The 23,374-nt window shown below is 36.8% G+C and overlaps 2 protein-coding genes and 1 long non-coding RNA gene across 4 annotated transcripts in view; 1 reads left to right on the top strand and 2 right to left on the bottom strand.

Moving 5' to 3' along the window:
* Positions 1 to 2,674, bottom strand: part of ec (echinus) — a 95,943-nt gene extending 93,269 nt beyond the window's left edge. Inside the window, exon 1 of the mRNA XM_043416034.1 lies at positions 1,509 to 2,674. The gene's annotated coding sequence lies outside the window, so the exon portion shown is untranslated. The remainder of the gene's footprint in view (positions 1 to 1,508) is intronic.
* A 452-nt stretch (positions 2,675 to 3,126) lies between these two features.
* Positions 3,127 to 8,853, top strand: LOC122408922 (uncharacterized). The gene is made up of 4 exons (XR_006260564.1): positions 3,127 to 3,257; positions 3,885 to 4,159; positions 5,095 to 5,664; positions 5,786 to 8,853. It is a non-coding gene; the product is annotated as an uncharacterized lncRNA (long non-coding RNA).
* Positions 8,854 to 12,647: 3,794 nt separating this feature from the next.
* Positions 12,648 to 23,299, bottom strand: CLIP-190 (Cytoplasmic linker protein 190). Of its 2 annotated transcripts, none has more exons than XM_043415785.1 (14): positions 23,172 to 23,299; positions 21,449 to 21,597; positions 20,885 to 21,037; positions 20,497 to 20,688; positions 20,144 to 20,342; positions 19,663 to 19,894; positions 19,345 to 19,485; positions 19,093 to 19,257; positions 18,663 to 18,843; positions 15,281 to 18,382; positions 14,927 to 14,967; positions 13,775 to 14,799; positions 13,510 to 13,688; positions 12,648 to 13,344 (listed from the first exon to the last, which is right to left on the bottom strand). In XM_043415785.1, exons 2-14 carry the CDS (start codon positions 21,558 to 21,560, stop codon positions 13,298 to 13,300), a joined length of 5,769 nt encoding a protein of 1,922 aa, XP_043271720.1. In that variant the 5' UTR covers positions 21,561 to 21,597; positions 23,172 to 23,299; the 3' UTR covers positions 12,648 to 13,297. The 2 variants fall into 2 exon arrangements, with proteins under 2 accessions (XP_043271720.1, XP_043271719.1); XM_043415784.1 differs by lacking the exon at positions 23,172 to 23,299 and adding an exon at positions 22,855 to 23,132.
* Between the last annotated feature and the right edge of the window lie 75 nt (positions 23,300 to 23,374).

Genomic DNA, 23,374 nt, shown 5'->3' with positions numbered 1-23,374 from the left:
TCAATGGCTTTTCATGTGGTTAATTAGCACTTTCCAACTGCTATTTGTGAATATTTCGCAAAGTTGTTCAACGTCGATTAAAAACGATCGAGTTATTGAAATTTTTCAACGTTCCGTCAACGGAGCTTCGATTTTTATAATTAACCCTAGAACGCATGACTGGGGTGTGAGCACACCCCACGCGAACTTCAAACTACGCTCCCATCCTAACAAGCGACATTATCGACTGATTATCGACGGATTTTTTTATATATAAATTCAATTGAAATTAGTTTTATCGTACATCATTCTTTTCGTTATAAAAAAACGAAGAAAATGGTGTAGGATAAAGTCAGTTTAGCATCGTAGGACCGGATTAATAAGCAGAAAAAGAGTGGGGTGTGTTCAAACCCCGGTCATGAGGTTGAGGGTATGAAAAAAGACACATGAGGTGTAGGGTTAAAAATCGTAACGCCGAGTCTCGGTTAATCGAAAATTTGCTTAAACGCAGATTTCTGCTGAGTTTATAGATCCACGGATTTTTAATCGTTATTTGTAGCACGCGTCAATGGACTCGTTGTTTATCGCTGCCAGAAATACACACTTGAAAAGACTTCCAATTTGGCCTGCGGGAGGCACAGTTCCATCAAAACTCGAAGCATTGATTAAATAAATCGTAAAATTCAGATTTTGGAACGATGAATTCGAGGAAAATCGTCTGCTGCTTTCAATAAATTTAATTTAGAAAAACTCGTTTCTACTTTACGATATTAGTACGTTGAAATCATATTTAACGATTCGAGTCAGATTAATCTCGGAGGAATCGCTTATAATTCTACAGGGAAAATATTTTTTATTTTTAAACCGTTGAGGAAATTCTAAATGTCAAGTTTAATTATTCCGACCCTCGTTTCCGAGTTTCTTACCGCTGCAGGCGTTCGAAATTCAAAATCAAAGAGATTCGGTCATCAAGAACCGAAAAAAAAGCGAAAACAATTTTACGTTTTTTCCCCATTTTTTATACGTAAACAACGATTTTTCGGAGGCCTACGGATTTCTCGGTATTTTCATCTTTCTATCCGATAATTTCTGCCAAAGGCATGTTTCATCGATGAAATTTTCATAACTCTGAAGAAGCTTTTGTAACCCAGCGAGTCACGTGATTGTCGAGATGGAAATAGTTTAGAGCCGTCGTGTCGTTGAACACGAATCGATTAATTTTTCATAAATATTTATTGTCAGTATTCATAAACTGTCGAAATGTCCCCAATGACAGATATTTTAACTTCGAATAAACATTCAAAATATTATAACAAATGTACGATTTTTCGTACAGTTTTACGTGAGGAATTCAATGATTATTGTTTATTAATATTGAAGTGAAAACTGAATGGAAATCGAAAAACTTTATTATTGTATTGAAATATTTAAAAAAGAAACAAAAATCAGCTGATTTAGAGTTGCGCAATCTTTCTACAAAACGTTCATAGTGAGAACGACGAGTACAGGCAAATTGGCAAATTTCGTACCTCAAATATTTTCGGTCACTCACCGTCTTCCGTTTCAGAGGTGTCTGCATGAGCGGAAATTCGAATTATCCTGAGCCTTATGAGCTCGAGAGACCTTCGAAGCTTCCGGCTTGGCACGTCTCGTGTTTCTGCGTTTTTATTTTTTATCTTCCACGTAGTGCAGTCTCTTTCTACGTCTTTGACACGAGAGTCACAAACCCGAGGGTCAAAACGGTTTTGCGCACAGGCTCAGCAAGAAAAAATTTACGGGAAATGTACCGAACGATTGAGAAGATAGTTTAAGCTCAAAAAGATATACACCTGCCCGTGACCCTGGCTTGAGCTTTTTTCAGTACGCAGTTATTATTTGTATTCCAATAATGAATGTTCACTTCATTTGAGTCACTTTGATCGAATAAATAAATAGTCAGTGGAATTACGGATAAACACGAAAAGTTTCACTCCGACCCTACATATATCACTGACACTTCACTCTGACAACTTCTTTTCAAGTCAATACCGTAATTAACGAACGACAAAATCGTTGTCGAAATTATCAGCAATCCCATTAGCGTCACGTGACACTGAATGATTTTAGGAATGAAAATTCGGCGTGATTCGACGACTTTTTTACGTTCTTTACGAAAGTGTTAAAAAAATAGAGAAAAAATCCACGGGAACTCATGTTTTGAACTGTCAATCATTCGCATCTGACAATTTGAGTCAAGAATTAATAAATCCGATGAAATATTCGATGAAAATACCACGAATAATAGATCGCTTTTGTGTTTTGATAATTAATTTTCAAAACTACATCACGAATCTTCTATCACGGATCAACGTACTTTTTATTTACGTTTGTGTATAACCGCGTGCAAACGCGTGTGCAGGCGGCCTCTCAGCAGTGCGGCAGTCACGGCTCGACAGTCGGCGTATACTGCCAAGTATGATACGAGAACCGCGGTACACCGCCACAGCACACACAGCACACGCGACTCGTAAACCTCGGAAAGCCGCGAGACCGGGCGCAAGATGGCGACGAAGCGCGGAGCGCGGGCCTTTCTTATTGGACTAAAAACAACGCGCCGCTGTACACCTGGTTCTCAACCTCTTATCAACATGTCGCGCCAAACCCGTCAAACTTTGTTTACTTTAATGAACCATGAAAAGACAAATCATCAACACTAGCATACGGAGAAACAAATTGATCAAAAATAAAATTATCGAATAACATTTTATTTCATTGCCAGCTTCCATGGATCGTGTACGTTGATTCTAAAAAGTCTAACCTATAAAAATCACTGAAATTTTATCGAGTTTGACAATACTACTTTTCGAAGCTATTCACTGTGATTGTGTTATTTTTTTTTTTTCAACTTGTACTTCTTCAAGTAAACTAGGCCCAAACAAAGTATGCATGAGGAAAAAACGTCTTGCATTCGAAAAAATGAAAATTGTCGTCAAATTTTTGAAACTCTGATTCACGATCCAACATGGCGGCGTTGCTAGACATGCAATCTGTGGCGTGAAAAGTGCGACATTCTGTAACTCAAACAACTCATCTCTACGGAAAAGTTGATACGTTCACAAACGTGTTGATAAGAAAATGAGGAGGAATGCATGTGAGATTATTACTCACGGCGCGGTGATACATGCTCCCGATATAAATAAAATTCGAAGAGAGCAATCCCACAACACTCGTAGAGCTGTCCGCAGGACGCGACGTCGATCGACTAACCCCCGCGGTGTTCGACCCTGGGAGGAATTCAGGTAAACATAACTGCAAATTTCCGGTAGTCTCGATCCCGCTGGCTCCGTTCGATCTCACCCATCTCGTTTGAAAAAAGAAAAACAGGAGCGAAAGGGAGGGGAGGAGGGAGAAAGGAGAGAATCATCGACAAGTGTGCGTAGTACAATCTCGCCAAACTCATTTCCCGCTAATACCTTATTACGCCACCATCATACGCTGTCCCGTCTCGCCGTAGCTACATATGTAGGATGAACGTGATCCTGATATAAACGACTTTTACCCATACACACTCGTATCGAGATTCCGTAAACGCATGAGCCTTCGGGCGTTGGCTGATTTGTTTTCTATTTCTTTCCCTTCCTCTTCTAAACTATAAACAGATTCTCACATTTCCTCATTCTCTAACCTTTCCGCTTTCCGCACCAACACGCCCATCCTGCACACATGTTTATATTAAACTCGATACTCGATGCGTTATCCATCGGCAGAGCACGCAACTTCGTCAGTGCCTCGTCTTCCCCAACAATATTTATCTCCGTGCGTCCAGTGTTTTCTTTTTTTCAAATTCACCATTGCGTGCATATCCCACGTAATTATTATTGAGGTTATTTATTCTCTTGAACGAAATTCTTTACTTAATGTTTCAGTTCGACACACCATAGGCGGTAGTTCTGTCGATTTTTTTTGGACTCTTGACATAACCTATAAAATCGTATTTTTACTACTTTCAATTCACCATCTTTGCTCGATCGACTCAAATGTAAAAATCGATATAATAACTTTTTGAAATGTTTATTCATGAGATTTATCGCAATATATTAATTGAAAGAAAAAGCTCGAAAAAACATCGAACAGACAAAATAATGAACGTCGCTATACTGTCGCAACTCTCTCCAGCCGGGTAACCGTGGTCGGAAAAAAGGTGAAAATCTCATTGGCAATTTTAATTAACTTTTTACAATATATAAACTCAACTCTAGAATTGATTGTATATGCCGCTCAATTGGGCCCTGCAACGTGCTTTATTTTGCAAGAATCCTTTATTTTTCATTATGCATTCGTCGAGTAAATGTAAACATAGAGCCAGAATAAATTAATGCATATTGGATCGCTTTCCGTTGAAAAATCGAATAGCTACTTCAAAGCGGCCGTTTTACGCATACGAAATAGCTTCTTTGTATGTTCAACAGTGTAGTTTTTTTTCCCCCCCCAGTTTTTTAAGGGTAAACAATTGTGTGTTTATCTTTTCGGTTTTGTAGGAGAGCAATCAGAACAGAATTCAATTTCGATGAAATTAAAAAAAAATATATATATATATATATTGCAATACGATACGCAGCGTTTTCGAGCTTCGGATGAATCGAAGAGTTGAAAGAACCTGAACAACTAAAATTACATTTTCGAGATACGACCGTCCTATTTTTTCTAGAAAAATATGAAATTTTGCTTTGAAAGATGAATTCTTCACGGCAATAAAAATGACCCTGATGCGTCGATATTATCCAAAAGGTATTTGTAGAATTTTCGAAAACTTTAGACACGTCAAAATAAAAACAATATTTTTATCAAAAGTTGAAATATGAGATTCCGACGCTCGATCGCTACGAAATTTCTGGATATTTACTAACCCGTCTAACTAAATTAAATGACGCCCTTCCTGACCCGTGCCGGATTCAGAACTAATTTTCCATCCGAAAAATTGGCTTCCTCGAGTAAACGTTCTATATATGCACACATTGAACGAATGAACGTTCGACACTCTTCGTTGAAAATATTCAAAATTTGTCGAATTATTCGTGAAGCAACATCTCGTTTTCGCAACTTGTTAATAATTTTATGTTAAATTATCTTTTGCAGAAAAAATGAGCGGGGAAATAAGAGCTAAAAAGGAAGGAAGAAAAAACACGCGAAAAAGTGCGATCTGGACGTAAAGCAAGACGTCACCGCTCAATGAATTGGACTCCATCAGTTGTTTCTCATTTTCCAACCTCACCTACGAACAAGAAAATCAACAATAATTTTCCCACCAACCGCTGCACACGGGTGCTTAATCGTCGGATCGTTGACCCGCTCATTTGTTATCATAAATTCGTCACTCACTCCAGCAACGCGGGAACGCTCGCGACTCAGCTCCGTGCAATGGGCGGACGGGTTTCTGCTCTAAATGACGTTTTGGACCAGATGTTCGAGTTCTGCGTTTCGTTGACGCGATAAACGAGGCTCTGATATAATTTACTGTATACATGCGAACGTACTAAATAATCGTCTGTCTCGACCGAGCCTCTTTTCGTCTGATTTTTTTGTCTCTTTTCAATGGTCGCGATTCTACCGAACCCCGGAACAAGCATCTTCAGTGTTGTGAATATTTTACAAGTACCTCGATCTTGGACTGAAAATAGTGCGGAATTGAGGCAGACTTGAATCCTGGTGAATCGAAATTTGTTTTTTTTATTCGTTGAAAGAATCTTCGACGTGTTTTACCGAGTTGAACGCTCCGAATGACTTTGAGAGTCGGAAAACCTCAAAAATGTTTGTTTTTTGTTTACAGGGTAGATTTAAAGATGCGAAATACTGGAAGATCAGGACCTCGTAGAATTTTGTCAATCGAAACTGCATCGTTTGCGTACAAATGTGAAGATAGGCGGAAAAAAAACGTTCCCACTCGTCACTGGGTCACCTATACCCGCGAACGTCGACCACGGAGAAATGCTTCCCGGGAGAGGAAACGCAGCGCTACGAACAAAGAGCGAAGAGCGTTCAATGGAGCTCGGCGTATTCATCGCAGTAACTTTGACTGCGCACTTGAATTAAACGGAAGATCAATTTAGTTAAATGAAAATTCTCGAATCGTCTTCGTTCACCGGAGTTTCGCACGAGCATCCGTGCATTCAAGTCTGAGGCGGCGCTTTCATGGATCCTGGGACCACGTTTTTTGCCTTCTCGTTTAATTCTTTGCGGCTGATGCGCGCTTTGGAATTCGATGCTACAAACAATCATAGAGTTTACCTACATTTTCAAGAATAATCTCCGAGATTGATTACTGCTTTCGAACCTGAGAATTCTCCCTCGTCTAACTCATGAAATCGCGGTTAATTCAAATTTCGTTTCCTTTCGTTGGTTTTTATACGTTAGCGACTGAGCAGCGACGAGTCAATAAATTTTCATTCCATTTTGAAGTCACTTTGACCGTCGACGGAGAAAATTACTTTTTTTCATTTCTGTAATGGAACTGCACAACGTTCAAATGTTTAAATAACAATGAAAATGTCCAAAATGTCCTCCAAACTTGTAAAATTAGGACTAAATTCATAATTTCATCACAAGTTTAAAAAAAAAAAGGTTTAAAATTAACAGCCGAAGATTCCGGTAGTTGGGTCCGTGGCCAAACTTCGCGGCTTACGTCACGGCTGTTCGTTTCGCATATCGATGGCTTCGATTCAGGCTGCTGCGATCTAACCAATATATTTAGCGCGTAATACTCGGACAATCAGCATTACGATGGTTGACTTACGTAAACTCGTATTTTCGAATTATGTGTCCGAAACGATTGTTCGTAATTGTGTTTTCAGGCAATTTGCCACTTTTGGGTGCGTTGGCTGAAAAATGTAAATCAGCTTTTCGTGGGAGCAAGTTTCCAGGAATTTTCGAATGAATTCAAATGAAATATTATACAAATTATATTTTCGCGTATCGATCGTTCAAAAAATGGCATCGTTCGTTTGTCCTGTTGTTTAAACGAGGTAAACTTCGAGTTAATAAACCAGCGCATCGGAAGTACTCGAGTCATTGAAAAAACCTGTTCGAACAATTATTGTTTTTGTCGTGCGCTCGTTTGTCTGCAAAAAATTATCGACATCCGGGAAAAGGTAGAAATTCCTGAGAGTCCACGTGCCCCGAAGTGACAGAACTGTCGACGCGGATCGTCCTCAAACACGCAGATTCAAGTGACAAAAGACAGCACGCAACAGGCTAATTGATGGAAATTGTAGAACGGAACTTTCAGCGGGTATACGATTATGTAAAATAAACAACAAAAAATGTAGTGAATCAAAAAAAGATCTTTATCGAGCGTAAAGAAAAAAAAACGATTTTTTCTACTTACCATTCGATATTGAAAAAATTGATCATAGAAAAGCCACGAAGAAATAGTTTTGAGTGATGAAAGTGGAGCGAATCGAAATACTTGTACTGGAAACTCGTTTATTCAATATTCATTTTAAAGAAGACGTAACGGAATATTGTTGAAAAATCACGTGCGTTGAGTGGCTTCCAACAGCGCCTATCGATCACAGCACGAAAGTTTTCACTGAACATTCAAATTCAGATTACTAAAAAAAGTAGATCATTATTTCGTGTTACAAAGTGCCTAACAGTTGAGGAACCGGCGAAAAACGACGATCGAGGGCATTGTGCCCGACTCCAATGATTTTCGTTCCGTCAAGTGTCAAAAAAGAGATTTTTCGACTTACCGATTCACGTAGAAAGCGTAATGATTATCGAGAATCGTTCGAAACGAGTTTTGCAACTTTCTGTCTCAAGTCCTGACTACTTCCCAGCGAAAAGTCATTGAACATGATTGTCTCAAAATTTGAAATCATTCGAATTAAAATGACGATCAGTTTTGGTCCAAAACAGCCCTCCATCGTGTGTCAACGAAAAGAAACAGAGTTGAGCATAAAAAAAATGTTTTTCTAGCCGCCTAAAGACTCCGCGACGAACATGTAACCTAGCACGGGGTTTGTATCGAGCTCATTAGTATTACGAACGCAGACATCGATTATTGAGGCTCATAATTGTTTCGATGTTCACCACGGTTTATGTTTTTGTCGTACGTTACAACAGAGCGCGGTTTTAGTTGACATCGTGTCTCATTACCATAACTGGTTGCCATTCAGTTCGTACGGAGAGTCTCTGGTAACGTTATCCGCTAGGCAAAAGACACGCCCGCGAGAGAGAGAGAGAGAGAGAGAGAGGGAGGTGTGTGTATGAAACGTGTACGCGTATCTATATTTATAACCGTGTTACACTAAAGTTTCTTCGTGTAACGTGTACAAACGTATAACGCTACACGTAACGATGAAGAGCACGTTGGTCACATTCGACACGAGAAATTCCATGGAAGCATCACGCCGCAACGTTCATGTTGAACGCACTCAATTTCCTCGCTGCTCGCTGTGCCGTCATATCGTAACGTTTACGAACGAGAGATGGGGAGAGGAGAAGGATCGAGAAGAAAAAACGAGCGAATGTTTTTTGGAATTTGTACGTGATTACAGTCGATGAATTGCCATTCATGGGTATCTCGTTCCCGTAGTTGAATGGATGCTTTCCTACTTTTCACACTAATTAGATAGAAGCTTGTACATGGTAGTATTTTTAAACACGAGACTGACTCAACCAGTATCGGAGGTGCACAGTGCTGCTGTTGACACCTTCGCTTTCGTGTGTCGTCGCGCTCTTCCGATTATTTTACATCCAAGAGTTCGATGTAGTCGAATGAAAAGTTGATAATTCTCGTTTATTATGATAAAATTCTCGATTTGATTTTTTTTATACGGATTCCTGATTGTGTAACGATTATTTGTAAAATTGATTTTTCTGAATAAATTAATCATGTGGAAGCAAGAGCAAAACTGTTTCGTACATTATTTCAATGGTGATCGTGATTTTCAGTTGCTCGTACGTGTACAGAAATGATAAAATAACGCTTCAAACTATCCGCGAGTTTCATTCGCCAAGATGGTTCGTTATTCAGTTGATATTATAGTCGCGTCGTTGCTTGTCCCCGCTTAATACTTGTAATTAATGAAAAATTGAATCGACGCACTCTGGCACACGCAACTCAACGGAAATTAGATTTTTTTTGAAAGAGTTAAGAAATTATGCACGGGATTCTCTCAGGCTCGAGATACATAGCATTTACGTCGAAAAGGGAGGACGACGAAAAAATTGACGTCGTGCTGACAGACATTCTCCTTTCAACTAATATAAATACATAGCGAAATGTGCGCGACGCGCCTTGATGCACAAATGTTGAACACGCTAAATGCCCCGAGAAACTAGAAATTAAGTTGTCCCCGTCCGTCTAAGGACGTTCGTAATTCCACAAAGATACTGAATTCAGAATATGTCAACCCACCGAGACATTACAAGTGCAGGATTCCACCTTGACCCTTGAAAAGAGTCAGCGTATAACGCTGAAAGGAGATAACCTCGAGCACGAAAAAAAACTCGTGGGATCCAAATGCGCAGACAGATGAACACATTTTGTCCTCGAGCTTTTCAAGTCTGACGACCAAGTTGACTTTCGGAATGTCATGCTACGTCGTGCGAAAACCATTAGTTCAAGCGTTTCTTTAATTCGTGGTCACGAACACGTATATTTTGTCCTTATCTTTTTTGTATGTACCGACTTAGTATTGTGTTTGGAATGGGGGAATGATAAGAGAGCAATAATTGTCGAATGCATGAAAACCGAACACGCTGACCTCATTCTAAATGGCATGTTTCTGTCTAAATAAAAAATAAAAAAAAAACATGTGTTTTCATGGAATTGGAATTTTTGGCTACAGCACGCTGCCATTTTTTGTAGACACATCGAGTATTTCCCCGATTCGCGTTGATTTTATTTTATTTTTTTCAAAAGAAAGTCAGTATTGAAGCGATTTGATCTTCCATATTCACGATAATTTGGCCACGAATTACAACGAACAAGACCCGAGGCCGATGGTTGAATAAAAACCCGTTACATCATTAGGTGAAAAAACATTCTCACTCCGGCTACAAAAGCTCAAAATATTGTAGCCCGAAGGAGTGTACGAAAAACCGCTTATTTTTTCGTCACAGGCGGCGTTACTGGGCTACGTCAGGATTTGATGGTGTTCCCCCCGAGGTTCCCCCCTGCCAGCCAGTAAACAAGCGCTAGTTCACCGTTTACTTTTCGATATATTTATGTAGTGGACGGGTTAGGGAGGGAGAATTGCCGTAAAGAGGTGGACCCGCTATGCCTTGAAGTACGTCGAGTTGCCTCGATTCAGGGGTAGCAATAATAATTCGAAATAAAAAGAATTTTTAAATATTCTTCAACTTCTATATTGAAAAGCAAACCATAAAAATACAATGAAAAATTCAAATCTCAGTTGGAATAATACCCGAAAAATTATCACTTAGAAAATCGCAAATACTGGTCATGTAGTCCACCAATATAAATAATTCGCATCATGAAAATTCACGGCAAATGTGAAGTGGTTTATTACTTTTTAAACGTTGTTGTGTAAATAGTGTAAATGAGGCTAATTTTATATACAGAATTTGGCACAATTTTTCTTCTCACGAGCTCAGAAAAAAAAATTTTATTCCAATATGTTCGAACGGTGTACCACGAAAAATTGGACAACCCTGGCCGAGTGCGTTTAACATATAGTATATAAGACACCACAATTCTCATCTTCGTATGCGTGTCTTATAGCAATCAATCCCCCAGTTCTCGGAGAATCTTGAGCCAGGTCCCGCATATTAAGCGTCGGAAATCTCATCAAAGTTTTTCGAACAGACTGTACCCAGCTCTTCTCACATCCATCCACACTACACACAAGATATGGAGCCCTTCGACGTTCACGGTCAAGTGGGCGGGGCAAAGATCCGAAAGTCCGAACACATAACACGTACGTTCAAAATATATTGGATACACACATTTTACTGCTATGTATAAAAAACCAGTGTCAAGTCGTCGACCCCCAAAAAGGAAATAAAAATATCCCAACGAGGTCAAAACTTTAGCCGTCCGACTGAATTTTTCTTTTTACCGACACAATATCGTAAGCTCTTCGAAAAAATGTTCGAATATTCCCAACGAAAGATCCGTCAAAAATTCTTGATAGTACATTTTTCCATGACAGGAGAAGGTCATATTTGAAAATCTTTTCTCATATTTACAAACTATTTGAAAAACGTTTTTGTTGCATGAGACAATTATTTATTCGAATCTTCATCCATATCAGTTTCAATCGTTAATTTACGATAATCATAGAAAATTGAATTGAATTCAAACTATCTCAAGTTGAGTTGAGACTGAAAAAAAGATGTGCAAAAATTCACTCTCATCGTCCTGTCTCACTAACTGACCGGTTTATCCGAATCAGAATAAACAGGTATCTATGGAAAGTTCTGTATTATCGACGAATGTAGCGATGGCTTCCGCTCGGCTGTCTGTTCCGCTCGTTCCGCTTCAGCTCTCGTGTGTGGTGTACGGATGTTGGTAAGGAAGGATCCGCCACAGCTGTGGTATGAAAAAAATGGTGCGTTTAGCGATGGGTTCGTTTAGAATTGTGTTCTCAACGCTCCCGACGTTCAAGTGGTCGAACGCATCCACAGAGAGAATCATCTGTTATCTCTGTTATCGTACTACTGCTTGTTTCGCTATCTTCACTTTTCGATGAATCCAGTGTTATTTCGTTGAGTAATTGAAAAAAAAGAGTCTCTGGCAGCAACTCGTCATATCTTATAAATGTACTTGTCTCAGAGTCGCTGCCGCGACTCTAGATAACAATATCACTTGTTGGTTTCGCCATTTTAATCGCACCAAGTCGAACATGACGTGAACGCAACCAGCGTCACCGCGTTCACTTCAAATCGAATACGTAACGCTCTCAGCGTCCAAGTATAGAATGTACCCCTTGTAAAGTGTAAAAAAATAACCAGTGGAAATATCATTTTAAAAATAAAAACACTTATTTTGTATTGTAAATAACAAAACAATTCGATTTTTTTTAATATTCAATTTAAATCTTGTATCGACATTTTTTAAATATTTTTATTGAAGGAAACTCATGTAGTTTCCGTATTGACTGAAGTCTTTTGAATCTTATTTGATAGTATCGATCGTATCGATTGAAAATTCTGATCTAATGAAATACTAAGTTTCAGAAATATTAATCTGATTTCTAAATTTTTAGTTTTCAATTAGAAAATTTAAAGAACTTGGGTCGAGATAATTCGAGTCCTTCCCAGTGCGTTTGATCAGTTCGATGTAACTTTTGAAATTCTTACGTTTGTTAACCTATACACCTATGATTCGTGAAATAAAAAAATGGTGAATTACAAATCTTTCTTTCAGTTCTTTTTCGTAGAATTGCAAACTTCAGCGCTGTTGCTTATCGGTGTTCTGGGTCGAGACGATCTTGATTCCAACAACATTGGATTTTTCTAAAGATTTAGCACAATCTTGAAAATTCGTGTTACAAATGAATGCATCGCGCTAAACATCCAAGTGTAATATTAGTAAAGCTTTTGAGATTGTGTTGAGACATGTTCTTATTATAATTTGGCATATCCGTAATAAAATATTTAGAAATAAAACATGAAACTCTCTTTCGCTCAAATTTTCCTCTTTAAAGAAGTTTTATCTAAACTGAATATGAAGTAACATTTTATTTAATGCAAAAGAACACAGTCGTAGAAAAACAACACAATGAGTATGACTAATAAAGATTAACTTCCTCTCATTCTCTGTTGCTTATTTTCAGCGCGAACGCCATAAAATATTGATTAAAAAGAAATACAAACGTATTTGCTTTTATATAACTATTAATCGACGCAATAATTTAAATAAATCTATTTTTTGAAGCGTAATTTTCACTTGAACGCTAGAATAACAGTATTTTTAAGTTTCTATAAGGACGTACAAAGATCCATTGATTGCAGGATGAATTAATATAAACAATGATATGTAATGAGTAATAACCAATAATTCATCAAGTTGTTTCTCGTGCAAAACCGAATCTTGACATGTTTAATTGAGTTTAGATAGTTAACTGAAACATTAAATATTTTCTACAAACACAATTATAATGCATTTATATTGATGAATGATTGCGTTTGAAAAGCTCATATAAAAATATACCACCTGCATCAAGCAGATTTTAAATTTATGTTACATCAATTTTTCTTCTTCTTGCAATGTGAAAATCGAATTTTCCGGTAGTACACAATGTAGTGAAGTTTTCAAATATCATAAATTTCATTGCATTGAACACCGGACTGTTTCTGATATTTCGTACGGTCAGTAGGTCTCGCTGTTATCGCACTCGGACGTATCGTGACCGAAACCTGTAAAGGTGCCATGAAAAATTAATTACAAATGTTACGTTTATCACTTCTAAAATTTTGAAATATTGAGATTCTCATCACCAAAAGCAAAGTTGATTAAACATGAAATCAGCTTTCCTCACTCTGCGGCTCAAGAGTCAATTATTTTTTTCACAAATTACTCACATTCACAACTTTCACAGTACGGTCTCTCGATAGGTAATTTCTTTGGCGATTTTTTCGGTTCTTCGGGTTGTTCATAATCTTGAGCTTGACGTGAACAATCTTCGGTCTCATGCAGATCGAACTGATCGCAGATGTCGCAAAACATCCGAGGCGCCGTCGCACGTTTGCTCAATGTCGTTCTGCAATAAAATGAACAGAATTCATTCATGATTGAATTGACAGAAAAATGATAATTTCATAACGAATTCATCAATAGAAACATCACCTGCTATAATCGTCTGCTTCGTTTGCAGGAACACCCATCTCGAGCACTTCAATTTTGCACGTAAGCGTTTCGTTCTTTCTTTGCATGTCAACGATGACGGAATTGAGAAAATCAATTTGACCCTTGTACGCTTCATTATCATCTAATAACTTTTTCAACTCATTACTATCAAGCTCATTAACTGCCTTCGAGTTTGACTCTATTTGGCTAACAATATTCTCACTACTATTGGCAGTTACTTCCATAACATTATTTTTATCATTCAATACTGAAGTAGATCCCTTTAAGTTTGATTCGAATAAATCGATTTGTGCCTGGAGTTCTTTATTCAATGTACTCCTTTCCTTTATCTTCTCAGCAAAGTCTTTTTGATAATTCTTCATTAATTCCTCTATTTGTTTTACACAGGTCTCTGCGTCTCTCAGTTCTACCGGTGGGTTCGGTTCAGCATGCTTAGTCTTCTTCAAAAGCTTAACGAATTCCAAGAATTTCCCTCTCAGTTCTTTTACTGCGATTTCACTTTTGGTTAGCGAATCTAGTACGTTTTTATCCTCGAAATCTGTCTGAAGAACATCATTCTTTAATGCAACGGATTCTAAAGATTTTTCTTTTTTCCCTCGCATCGTCTGCTTTGAAGCATTTGGCTTCGAGTTTGTGAAATCAACGTTTACACCCACGCAGCGTTTTTCTCGTTCCACAATATAAATGGCGGCTTCTAATTTGACCAAATCGGTGTTTTTGTCAGTAATTGACATCTGCAATTTTTTCTCCTCATTGAGTATGAAGTCGAAATGTTTCTTCACTTCCCCTAATGCGATTTGTATTTCGGCACATTGTTTTTCTGTATTATTACTCGAGATTTTCGAATTTTGGCACTCTTCTTGAAGCGATGATATTTGTTTTTCTAAATCGTTGCAAAGATTTTTCCCAAGCTGCAATATTTCGTCACAGGGAATATTCGGATCCTTTCCCGTTGTTTTCGATGATACCCCTGGTATTTTTACAACATTGGGAATTTTAGATTCCTGTGAAAAAAAATGAAAAATCGACTTTAACTTACATTCAAGTTTCTTTAGTATTCAACCCCCGAAAAATTTACATTGTTTTTTTTTTTAACTTAAAATTGAAGAACAGTACGATCAAAATACTTACGTGTGTTCGTTTTTCGTGAGTTTCCAGGTTTTTGCTTAAGGCTAAAACAAGCAGATGGTAAGTTTAGTAATTCAAATAGAAAGGAACATTTGGGCGGTACAAATAATTGCCTCCTCCAATTTAAGGTGCTCTGTCACTTGTTCAGTCGGTAAAAATCCTGTTGCACGGTTTATTCCGAGTACCTTGATATTTGAAAGAAAATATGAGTTACATGCTATTCTCATTTTATCAGAGAACAAGGTGTAACTTTTATTTTTCTCAAAAAATCAAGGGTGTCCGAGTAAACCGTGCAACCATTTTGCAGTTATCTCTCTCGCACTCGCGCAAGTGATAGATCACCTTAATGAGATTTACCTTCTTTGAGATCTTCCGCTTGGTTCAATTCCGCATTTCTGTCAAGGCAAACCGCAGGTCGATTACGCAGTTCCTTCACGAGTATTTCTATATCATCTGATTTCCTTTCAAGCAGTCGTACTATGTCCGAGATTTGGATATCGTGATTCAACAACGTTTTATAATTGTTTGCTATCTGATTGATCTGATCAGTTGTTTGTGATTGTATCGAAGCTTTTTCAGATTCAAGTTCAACGATACGCGAACGTGATGCTTCTAATTCAGCAAGCCTTTTTTGATATTCCTCATCAAGGGCTTTCTTCTCTTCAAGTCTTTCTTTCGCAACGTTTTCAATTTTTTCGTTCAGCTTCTCAATTTGTCTGACTAGTACATTTTTCTCTTCGGCGGTTTGTTTTGTCAAATTGTCAATTATATTTTGCCGCTGTTCGCTTTGCTCCAGCAGTGTTTTTTTCTCCTCTGCACTTTCTTTATTTATACTTTCAATCATGTTTTGCAGCTGTTCTGTTTGTTTAGTGAGTAAATTTTTCTCTTCTATACTTCCTTTCATCTGCTCTTCATTCGAGCTTTTTAGATGTTCAATTTCTTTAGCCAGTGATGTTTTCTCTTCGCCACTTTCTTTTGTTAACTCCTCAATTATATTTCGCTGTTGATCAATTTGTGCAATAAATAATTTTTTCTCCGCCGCACTTTCCTTTATTATCGTCTCAATCGTGATTTTCAGCTCTTCAATTTGTTTAACCAGAGGCTCTTTGTCTTCGCTGCTTTGCTTCGTTGTGTTCTCCAACATTTTTTCCAACTGTTCGATTCGTTGAACCAGAGAATTTCTCTCTTCGCTGTTTCTCTGCTGAATTTCTTCAGCAAGTGTTTTCTTTTCTTGTTCACTTTCCTTAGTTATACTTTCGATCATAGCTTTCAACTGTTCTATTTGTTCGCAGAGTGATTTTTTCTCTTCTATACTTTCCTTCATTATATTTTCATTGACATCCTTCAATTGTTGAATTTCTTCGACAAGTGATTTTTTCTCCTGTATACTTTCTTCTGTTACTTTTTCGTTCATGATTTTTAATTTTTCAATTTCTTTAACGAGTGATTTTGTCTCCTCGTTACTCTGTTTTGATAAATTTTCGATCATAGTTTGCTGCTGTTCAACTTGTTCAACGAGTAATTTTTTCTCGTCAGCGCTTTTTTTCGTCGTTTCCTCCATCATATTCTTCAGCTGTTGAATCTGTTGGAGAAGAGATTCGTTTTCTTTGTTGTTTTCTGTTGTCTTATTCGCTATTATGATTTTCAGCTGTTCAACTTGCTCAACGAGTGACGTTTTCTCATCTTCACTTTGTTTTGTTAGATTTTCAATAATTTTTTGTTGCTGTTCGATTTGCTCGACGAATGATTTTCTCTCGTTGTTTCCTTCTTTTATTTTACTCTCAATCTCGTTCTTCAGCTGCTCAATTTGGCTTTGGAGAGCTCCTGAATTCAACTCGTGTTCGATTTTCAGTTTTTCCATAAGCGTTCCTTTTTCGAGCAAATTTTCCTGCAGGACATCAATATTTTCTTGCAAATTTTGATGCAATACCGTTTGAGCTGCAGCCTCGGACTTGAATTTTTCAATCGTTGTTTCAAAATCTTGAATTTTCGTTTGTTGTTGTTCAACTAGCTTTTTGGACTCAAGCAATTGTTTTTGAAGACTGATGTTCTCAGAATTTGCAGTCTCGATGCTTTGGGTCGTGATATTTTCAATCATTTTGTTCAACTCTTGAATTTCGTTCTGGAATTTTTTCGCCTCGACCTCATTGTCTTTCTGCAATTTTCCAATAGCCGTATTTTTCTCTAACAGTTCTCGTTGCATTGCGTCGATATTGTCTTGCAAACTTTTCTGTAAAAATGTTTGAGCTGCTGCGTTACTTTCACTTTTTTCCATTTTTTCTCCAAACTCTTTAATTTGTTTTTCATATTGTCCAATTAATTTTTCACGGTCGAGTAATTGTTTTTCGAGGATGATGTATTCTGAATTTTTCTGATCTATGCATTCCTTTGTCATATTTTCGATTTTTAGTTTTTCCTGTTCCATTTTGTCGGCGAGTATTTTTTTTTCCTTAATATTTTGTTCTCTTAGGTTTTCCATGACATTTTTCAACTGTTCAATTTCTTTATTCAATGTCTCTGAAGAAACTTGATATTCTTTTTTCAGTTCTTCGACGAGCTTATTTTTTTCGTCCACATTCCGATGAGCAGTGTCAATATCATCTTGCAAATTTTTCTGTGTTACCGATTGGTCCACAACCTCCGATTCAAAATTTTTTATCCGTGCTTCACAATCTTCAATGTATTTTTCATGTTTTTTGATCAGCTTCTCGCGTTCAAGCAATTGTTTTTCAAGAACATTCCCAGAATTTTTATTCTCTAGATTCTCTTTTGTTATATTTTCGATCACGTTTTGTAGCTGTTCAATCTGCTCAGCAAGTACTTTTTTCTCCTCGTTGCTTTTTTTCGTAAATTCTTCAATCTTGTTGTTCAAACTTTCAATCTTTTTTTGTAACTTTTCTGAATTAACCCCAAATTCTTTTTGCAACTTTTCAATGAAAATATTCTTCTCCAACAAATCTTTTTCCATCGCATTGATATTTTCTTGCATTATTTTCTTAGATGAATTTTGGTCTTCAACCTCCGATTCGAAGAGTTTAATCTTCGCTTCGAAATCTTGAACTTCTTTTTTATACCGTTCAATTGAGTTGTCCCATTCGAGCAATTGTTTTTCAACAATCATGTCATCAGAATTCTTTTTCTCGACGTTCTCCTTCTTAATATTTTCGATCGTAGTATTCAACTGTTCAATTTGCTTTTGGAATTTTTCTACATCGGCTTCATATTCTTTTTTTAGTTTATCTATAAGCATATTTTTGTCCACCAGGCTTTGTTGTACGATATCAATATTTTCTTGCATATTTTTCTGAGCTACTGTTTGGTCTACGACTTCTGACTCGAAATCTCGAATCCGTGCCTCGTAATCGTGAATTTTTTTTTCATATTCTTCGATTTGCTTGTCACGTTCGAGCAGCTGTTTTTCGAGTATACTACTGGCTTCTGTATGACTTTTCTGAATATCTGTAAAAATATCACTCATTAGAGCAATAAGCGGAGAATTGTACTTGACATCGTTTATACAACCCACTTTGAATCTGTTAGGATAATCTCTCATAGTTTTGCTGTGTTTCCTGAAGCATGTATGGAAAGATTGAGATGCACTATGCTAACAATATATTATTTGTTATTAGTTTTTCACTCAGTCTTGTTATAAAATAGTGTGTGCAGATGACAAAGAAATTGATGATTCGCTTCTGTATCTGGACAATGAGGAACGTGTTAATTTAGATTTTTCCCAAACCTTGCAATTCTTGTGTTTTAGTGTTCTCAGTCGTTGATAATTGGGCACGAAGTTTGGCCAATTCGTCTCTAGCCTCGATCAGTTTCAAATTATCTTGCTCCAACTTAATGATACGCTCTCGTTCCTCCAACAGCTGTTTTTCTAATTCTTTCATCTTGTTTTCGTTCTGCGTGTTTATAACCTGATAAATAAATAAATAAATCAATCAATTCTACAGCTACTGGATTTGGTTTCGAGAACTAATCAGGGATGAGTGCAGTCAAAATTTCGAATTCTACTATCGAACCTAAATTTCATATTCGTTAACATGAATTTCTCTTCAGGGTAATAATTTAATTCCTCAAGGAATTGTCACCTCAAGTAGAGCTATGGGAAAACTATCAATAAATCGTCAAGGAAAAGTCAACGAAAAGGGGAACAAAATTCTCACCTGAATATCGTCCATATTTATAGATCCCTCTTCAAAACGGAACAAGAGATCTTCGTTTTTCTGTTTTTCCTCTTCGAGTTGTGCTTTCAGAGAATTATTTTCATGTAAAAATTGTGTCAAAGCTGTTTGAGTCTCGTGCATTTGCAGCTCCATCAGTTCCTTGTACTATGATGATGGATAAAAAAGTAAAAATCATAAATGCAGTATTTTGAATGTGACGTATTGTGAGATTAAACAAAATTTTAATATTACTTTGTCGTATTCTTCCTTTAACGTTATCACATTTTTTTCAGCATTATCCGCCTGAGCAGCCACTCTCGATATCCTCTGACGATCAAGATCTCTTTCGTTTCGTAGCATTTCAATTTCTTGTTGTTTTTCTTTCAACATTTCCTAAAAATATAAAGTAGACAAACATTTTGTCCATCTTAAAAAACCCCAAACGTCCTACATTTTTTTTTTTACAGCAATGGAATGTCAGACCCAAGTCAAGCTTTTGCAGTTTTACTCTTGTAAAATTATAAGTTCCTCTAAAATAAATTTCAAAATTCTTATTCGGACGAATCTTACCCGAGAACCAGGCGCCATTCCTCGAATAGTGCTACCCGCAGTTGTGCTCAGCCTACTAGATGTCGATTTTATGGACTCCCTTGAACCGCTGAGTCTTCCTGGAGGAGTGGTCATGAGAGAACTTACCGGCTTGTGAACAATGCAAGTCGAGCTTGTTCTCCGACTCGATGGCGAACGACTCACTTTGTGTAATGGTGCAAAGAGACCGTATCTCGGACGACATTCGAAGTACCTATCGATGTTCATTTTCAGAAATTTGCTGTTCATTACAAATTGAAAATACTTGTTCTGTTTTATTTCATGCATTAGTCATAAATTTTTCGTGTGACCATTCATGAAATATGTCGTATCTTCACTGACTAATTTTATTCAAAAATGTTTAAAATGAACAAGAGAAAAAAAGTTGAGATTTATAATTAGAAAATCTTTGCTCAGAACGACAAAAAAGTTGAGAAACTCTTTTCGTAAACGTTAAAAGCACCTTATTTCTCCAACAGATCCATCATTTTTGCCAACAGGCTCATCCAGCTCGACGCCACACCAATCCCCGCTCGCAAATTGCGTTGGTCCCAAAAATCTCAAAACTCCTGCTTTACTTCCCTGGCTTGACGACACGATCACTCGATCGCCGATGGTAACATCTTTTTGTGATACCGATGACAAGCTCGTTACCGAAGAATCTGTATTCAGTCAAATAACGGAATTTTCTTTGGTTCATTCGATTATTTTTATCCACGCCTCCACACTTTTTTAGCTCCATTTAAAGTTAAGAGTGCAAATACCATTTATTAATAAATTGATTGGATTCATTAAAATAGATTGCGTTTTACTTACGAAGAGACGTTGACATAGATTTGCTCAGATTCGTGCGCGAGCCATACACGGAGCCCGTAGGAGTTCTTTCGCCAGGTGGTATGGTTGTTTCCGATAATGGTTGTCTGGTGAGTCTCGTAAGTCGTGAAAAAATTCCACGTTTTGGTTCACATTGAAAGTACCGCGAACCAGCCACGGAACCGTCGTTTTTTCCTAAAATTAATTAATTACAATTTTGAAGGGCATTCTCTTTTGGTTTTTCTTCTTTTCTATATAAAAAAGACTCCCTTTGGACAAAAGAAGTTTCTTGCACATGAAATATTAATAGTGAGACCACTGGTGTCACTATTTCGATTTTCTAATAAGTACAGAAAAATTTTTACATTTTAATTATAGTGAGTTAACTTACCAATTGGCTCATCGAGTACAATACCGGCCCAATCTCCAGGGGCAAACTGCGTTTCACCGATATAAGCTATAAAGCCAGGTTTCGTTCCACCAACCCACACTCGATCTCCAATTATGAAGCTGTCCGTATCTTCTGTGAGCACCATGCTTGAATCTGTTTGGAATGAGTTTTTAAGTAAAAATACTTCAGACCTTTAGTGTTACTGGACTGAATGTCTCAGCACAAATAGACATTTTTGTGAAATTAGTTTAGAATTGGATTTTGTATGGAAAAGTTTAATAATCTTCTTTGATGCTCCCGGTATTCAGGCTTTAAACTTGCTTCTGATATTTATTAAATTTGATGATTGTGCGTTTATGGAAAAACATTCGTGGTTCAAACAAAAATCCATGGGGCACATTTCCAGGGGTATGAGATTTTTCACAAAAAACTTTGTAATAATACTTGATCTGCAGCATTTTTTTGAATTTGAGAAGATTTTGGAAATTTTCATAGAAACCCCATTTATCTTATGCGCATTAGAATCAAATAAAATTAGTAACATTTGATGACTGAAATACTCACTCATGGTGGGTGTAGGAGATAATGGTGACGGTGTCTGTTTTTGGGGCAGTGCGGAACATGGTCGACTGATCTTTGATGGTAATCTGAGCTTAGATGGATTAGAATCTGACATCTCGAGTATCTATTACAGGCCTCTGGTCGACTCCACTCTGAAATATGAGATACAAAAATTTGTAGCTCAAGAACTTCTGTATATAGGAAATTCTGAAATATGAATATCATAAAACTTGAGACATATTCAAAAAATCAAAACTTATGACATTGAAACTCAAATCAAAAAATTTTTAGTGTTGGAATTTGCATTATTCATTATTTTTCTAAATGGTTCATTTTTTTTCACAAAAGGCTATTCAAAACTCATATTGTATAACATTTTTCAACAATCAGATATTCTTCATTTTCATATACTTTCATTGATAAGTCATTTTTATTAAGTTCATTTAGAATGTGGACAGTGATAGGAGGACTTTGTACGTATAACCATAGTACAATATCAATAATAGTCGCTACAACCAATTATGCCAGACTAAATTACTGCTAGGCTCAATTGGTCTCTGACCAACTGTGGTCCACTGGTACGAAGTTATTTTTCTCTTATGATGCTGAAACACATTTACCGTTCTCAACAATGAAACTGAAGATATTGCATATGCCAAATAATTGATCTATGGATAAAAGAACAGAAAATTAAAATAACAAATTCAATATTTAAACAGTTGTAAGTTCCATTGCTATGCAAATAAGATTAATTGTTCTATTATATTCAGAAACTGATATTTGCCCATTGCTTCAAATTTTTGTCCGTGAATTAAGCATGTAAAAATCATTACTATATTAGTCTGAAAGATATTTATCAATCAACCAATTACTGGAAGATCCCATTTTTTGGGATAGTAAAATATTTGGTAAATATCTATTGAACAACTTAATTGAAATTTCTTCTGGGGATGCTTCAGCTGAAAAGATTAGGAACTATGATACGATACCCTCTTAATGTGATAAAGTTCTGACCTTTTCGCTGATAGAACACAACGAATAATTATTATATGTATTACTTTGGAATTTTTTTTCAATCATTGTAAATCCATTGACAGCTTTGAGATAACAAAAAAAAATGTTTCTCCATTTATCATCATAATCAATTATGGGGTGTACGATCTGGGATCTCTACAAAGAATCTTATTATGGTGGGTAATTTCATTTATCGAATGAAAATGACAAACCAGCAGACGACAGGGCTGTCAATGTACTTGTCCCGAGAACCGAGAATCTACCGAGTCTCTTTATATTGGTTATGGGAGTCAAGTGTCAGATGTTGCTGAATTTTCCGCATTGCCGAAGCCACCGCAAAATCGATTTGGAAAATAATGCATGTATCGATAATGGATATATTTATGTATTTATACCTTGGTTAGCGACGAGATTGGTGTTTATAAATCACTTATTATAAACAGTAGAAACACACAAATGAAAAAAATTACGTCATGTATTACACGGCCGAACACGGCATGGGAAGTTTGATTGAACTATAGAAAAATTTCTATAAAACACAATATATTGAAGTTAAAGCTCATAACCGTCACAGTTTCACACTGCTTCTGCCCAAGATTCATTAGCGCGAAAAAACACGCGGAACACAATTCCCATTCGCATCGACATTAAACTTATATATTCACTACCTGGAAAGTGACACATACGTAATTTTCTTAAATAACACACACACCTGCAAAACAGCTGATCTCTGTCGGTAAAAATTGCGTATGTGAAATTTCTCCAATGAATGATCATTCACAATCGCGATTTTGAGGGAAACCGCAGTACGCTCTACTTTCGTTTACTAACAAAATTAGAAAATCATCTTTTTCATTGGCGAAATATATATTGTTACATAGAAAACTAATATTAGAACTCGAGGAAATATATATA

This window comes from Venturia canescens, chromosome 4 (genome assembly GCF_019457755.1).
Source record: "Venturia canescens isolate UGA chromosome 4, ASM1945775v1, whole genome shotgun sequence".
NCBI lineage: Eukaryota > Metazoa > Arthropoda > Insecta > Hymenoptera > Ichneumonidae > Venturia > Venturia canescens.
Note: the sequence above shows the minus strand (reverse complement) of the source record. Positions and strands in the feature narration are given on the sequence as shown.

What these genes read in the sequence shown, in the direction of transcription:
- CLIP-190 (XM_043415785.1), bottom strand. Translation starts at nt 21,560, where the DNA reads ATGTCAGATTCTAATCCATCTAAGCTCAGATTACCATCAAAGATCAGT. An exon ending in GGATCTGTTGGAGAAATAAG is followed by an intron (nt 19,895 to 20,143) that starts GTGCTTTTAACG and finishes GAACATCGATAG; the next exon opens with GTACTTCGAATGTCGTCCGA. An exon ending in TAAAGGAAGAATACGACAAA is followed by an intron (nt 19,258 to 19,344) that starts GTAATATTAAAA and finishes CCATCATCATAG; the next exon opens with TACAAGGAACTGATGGAGCT.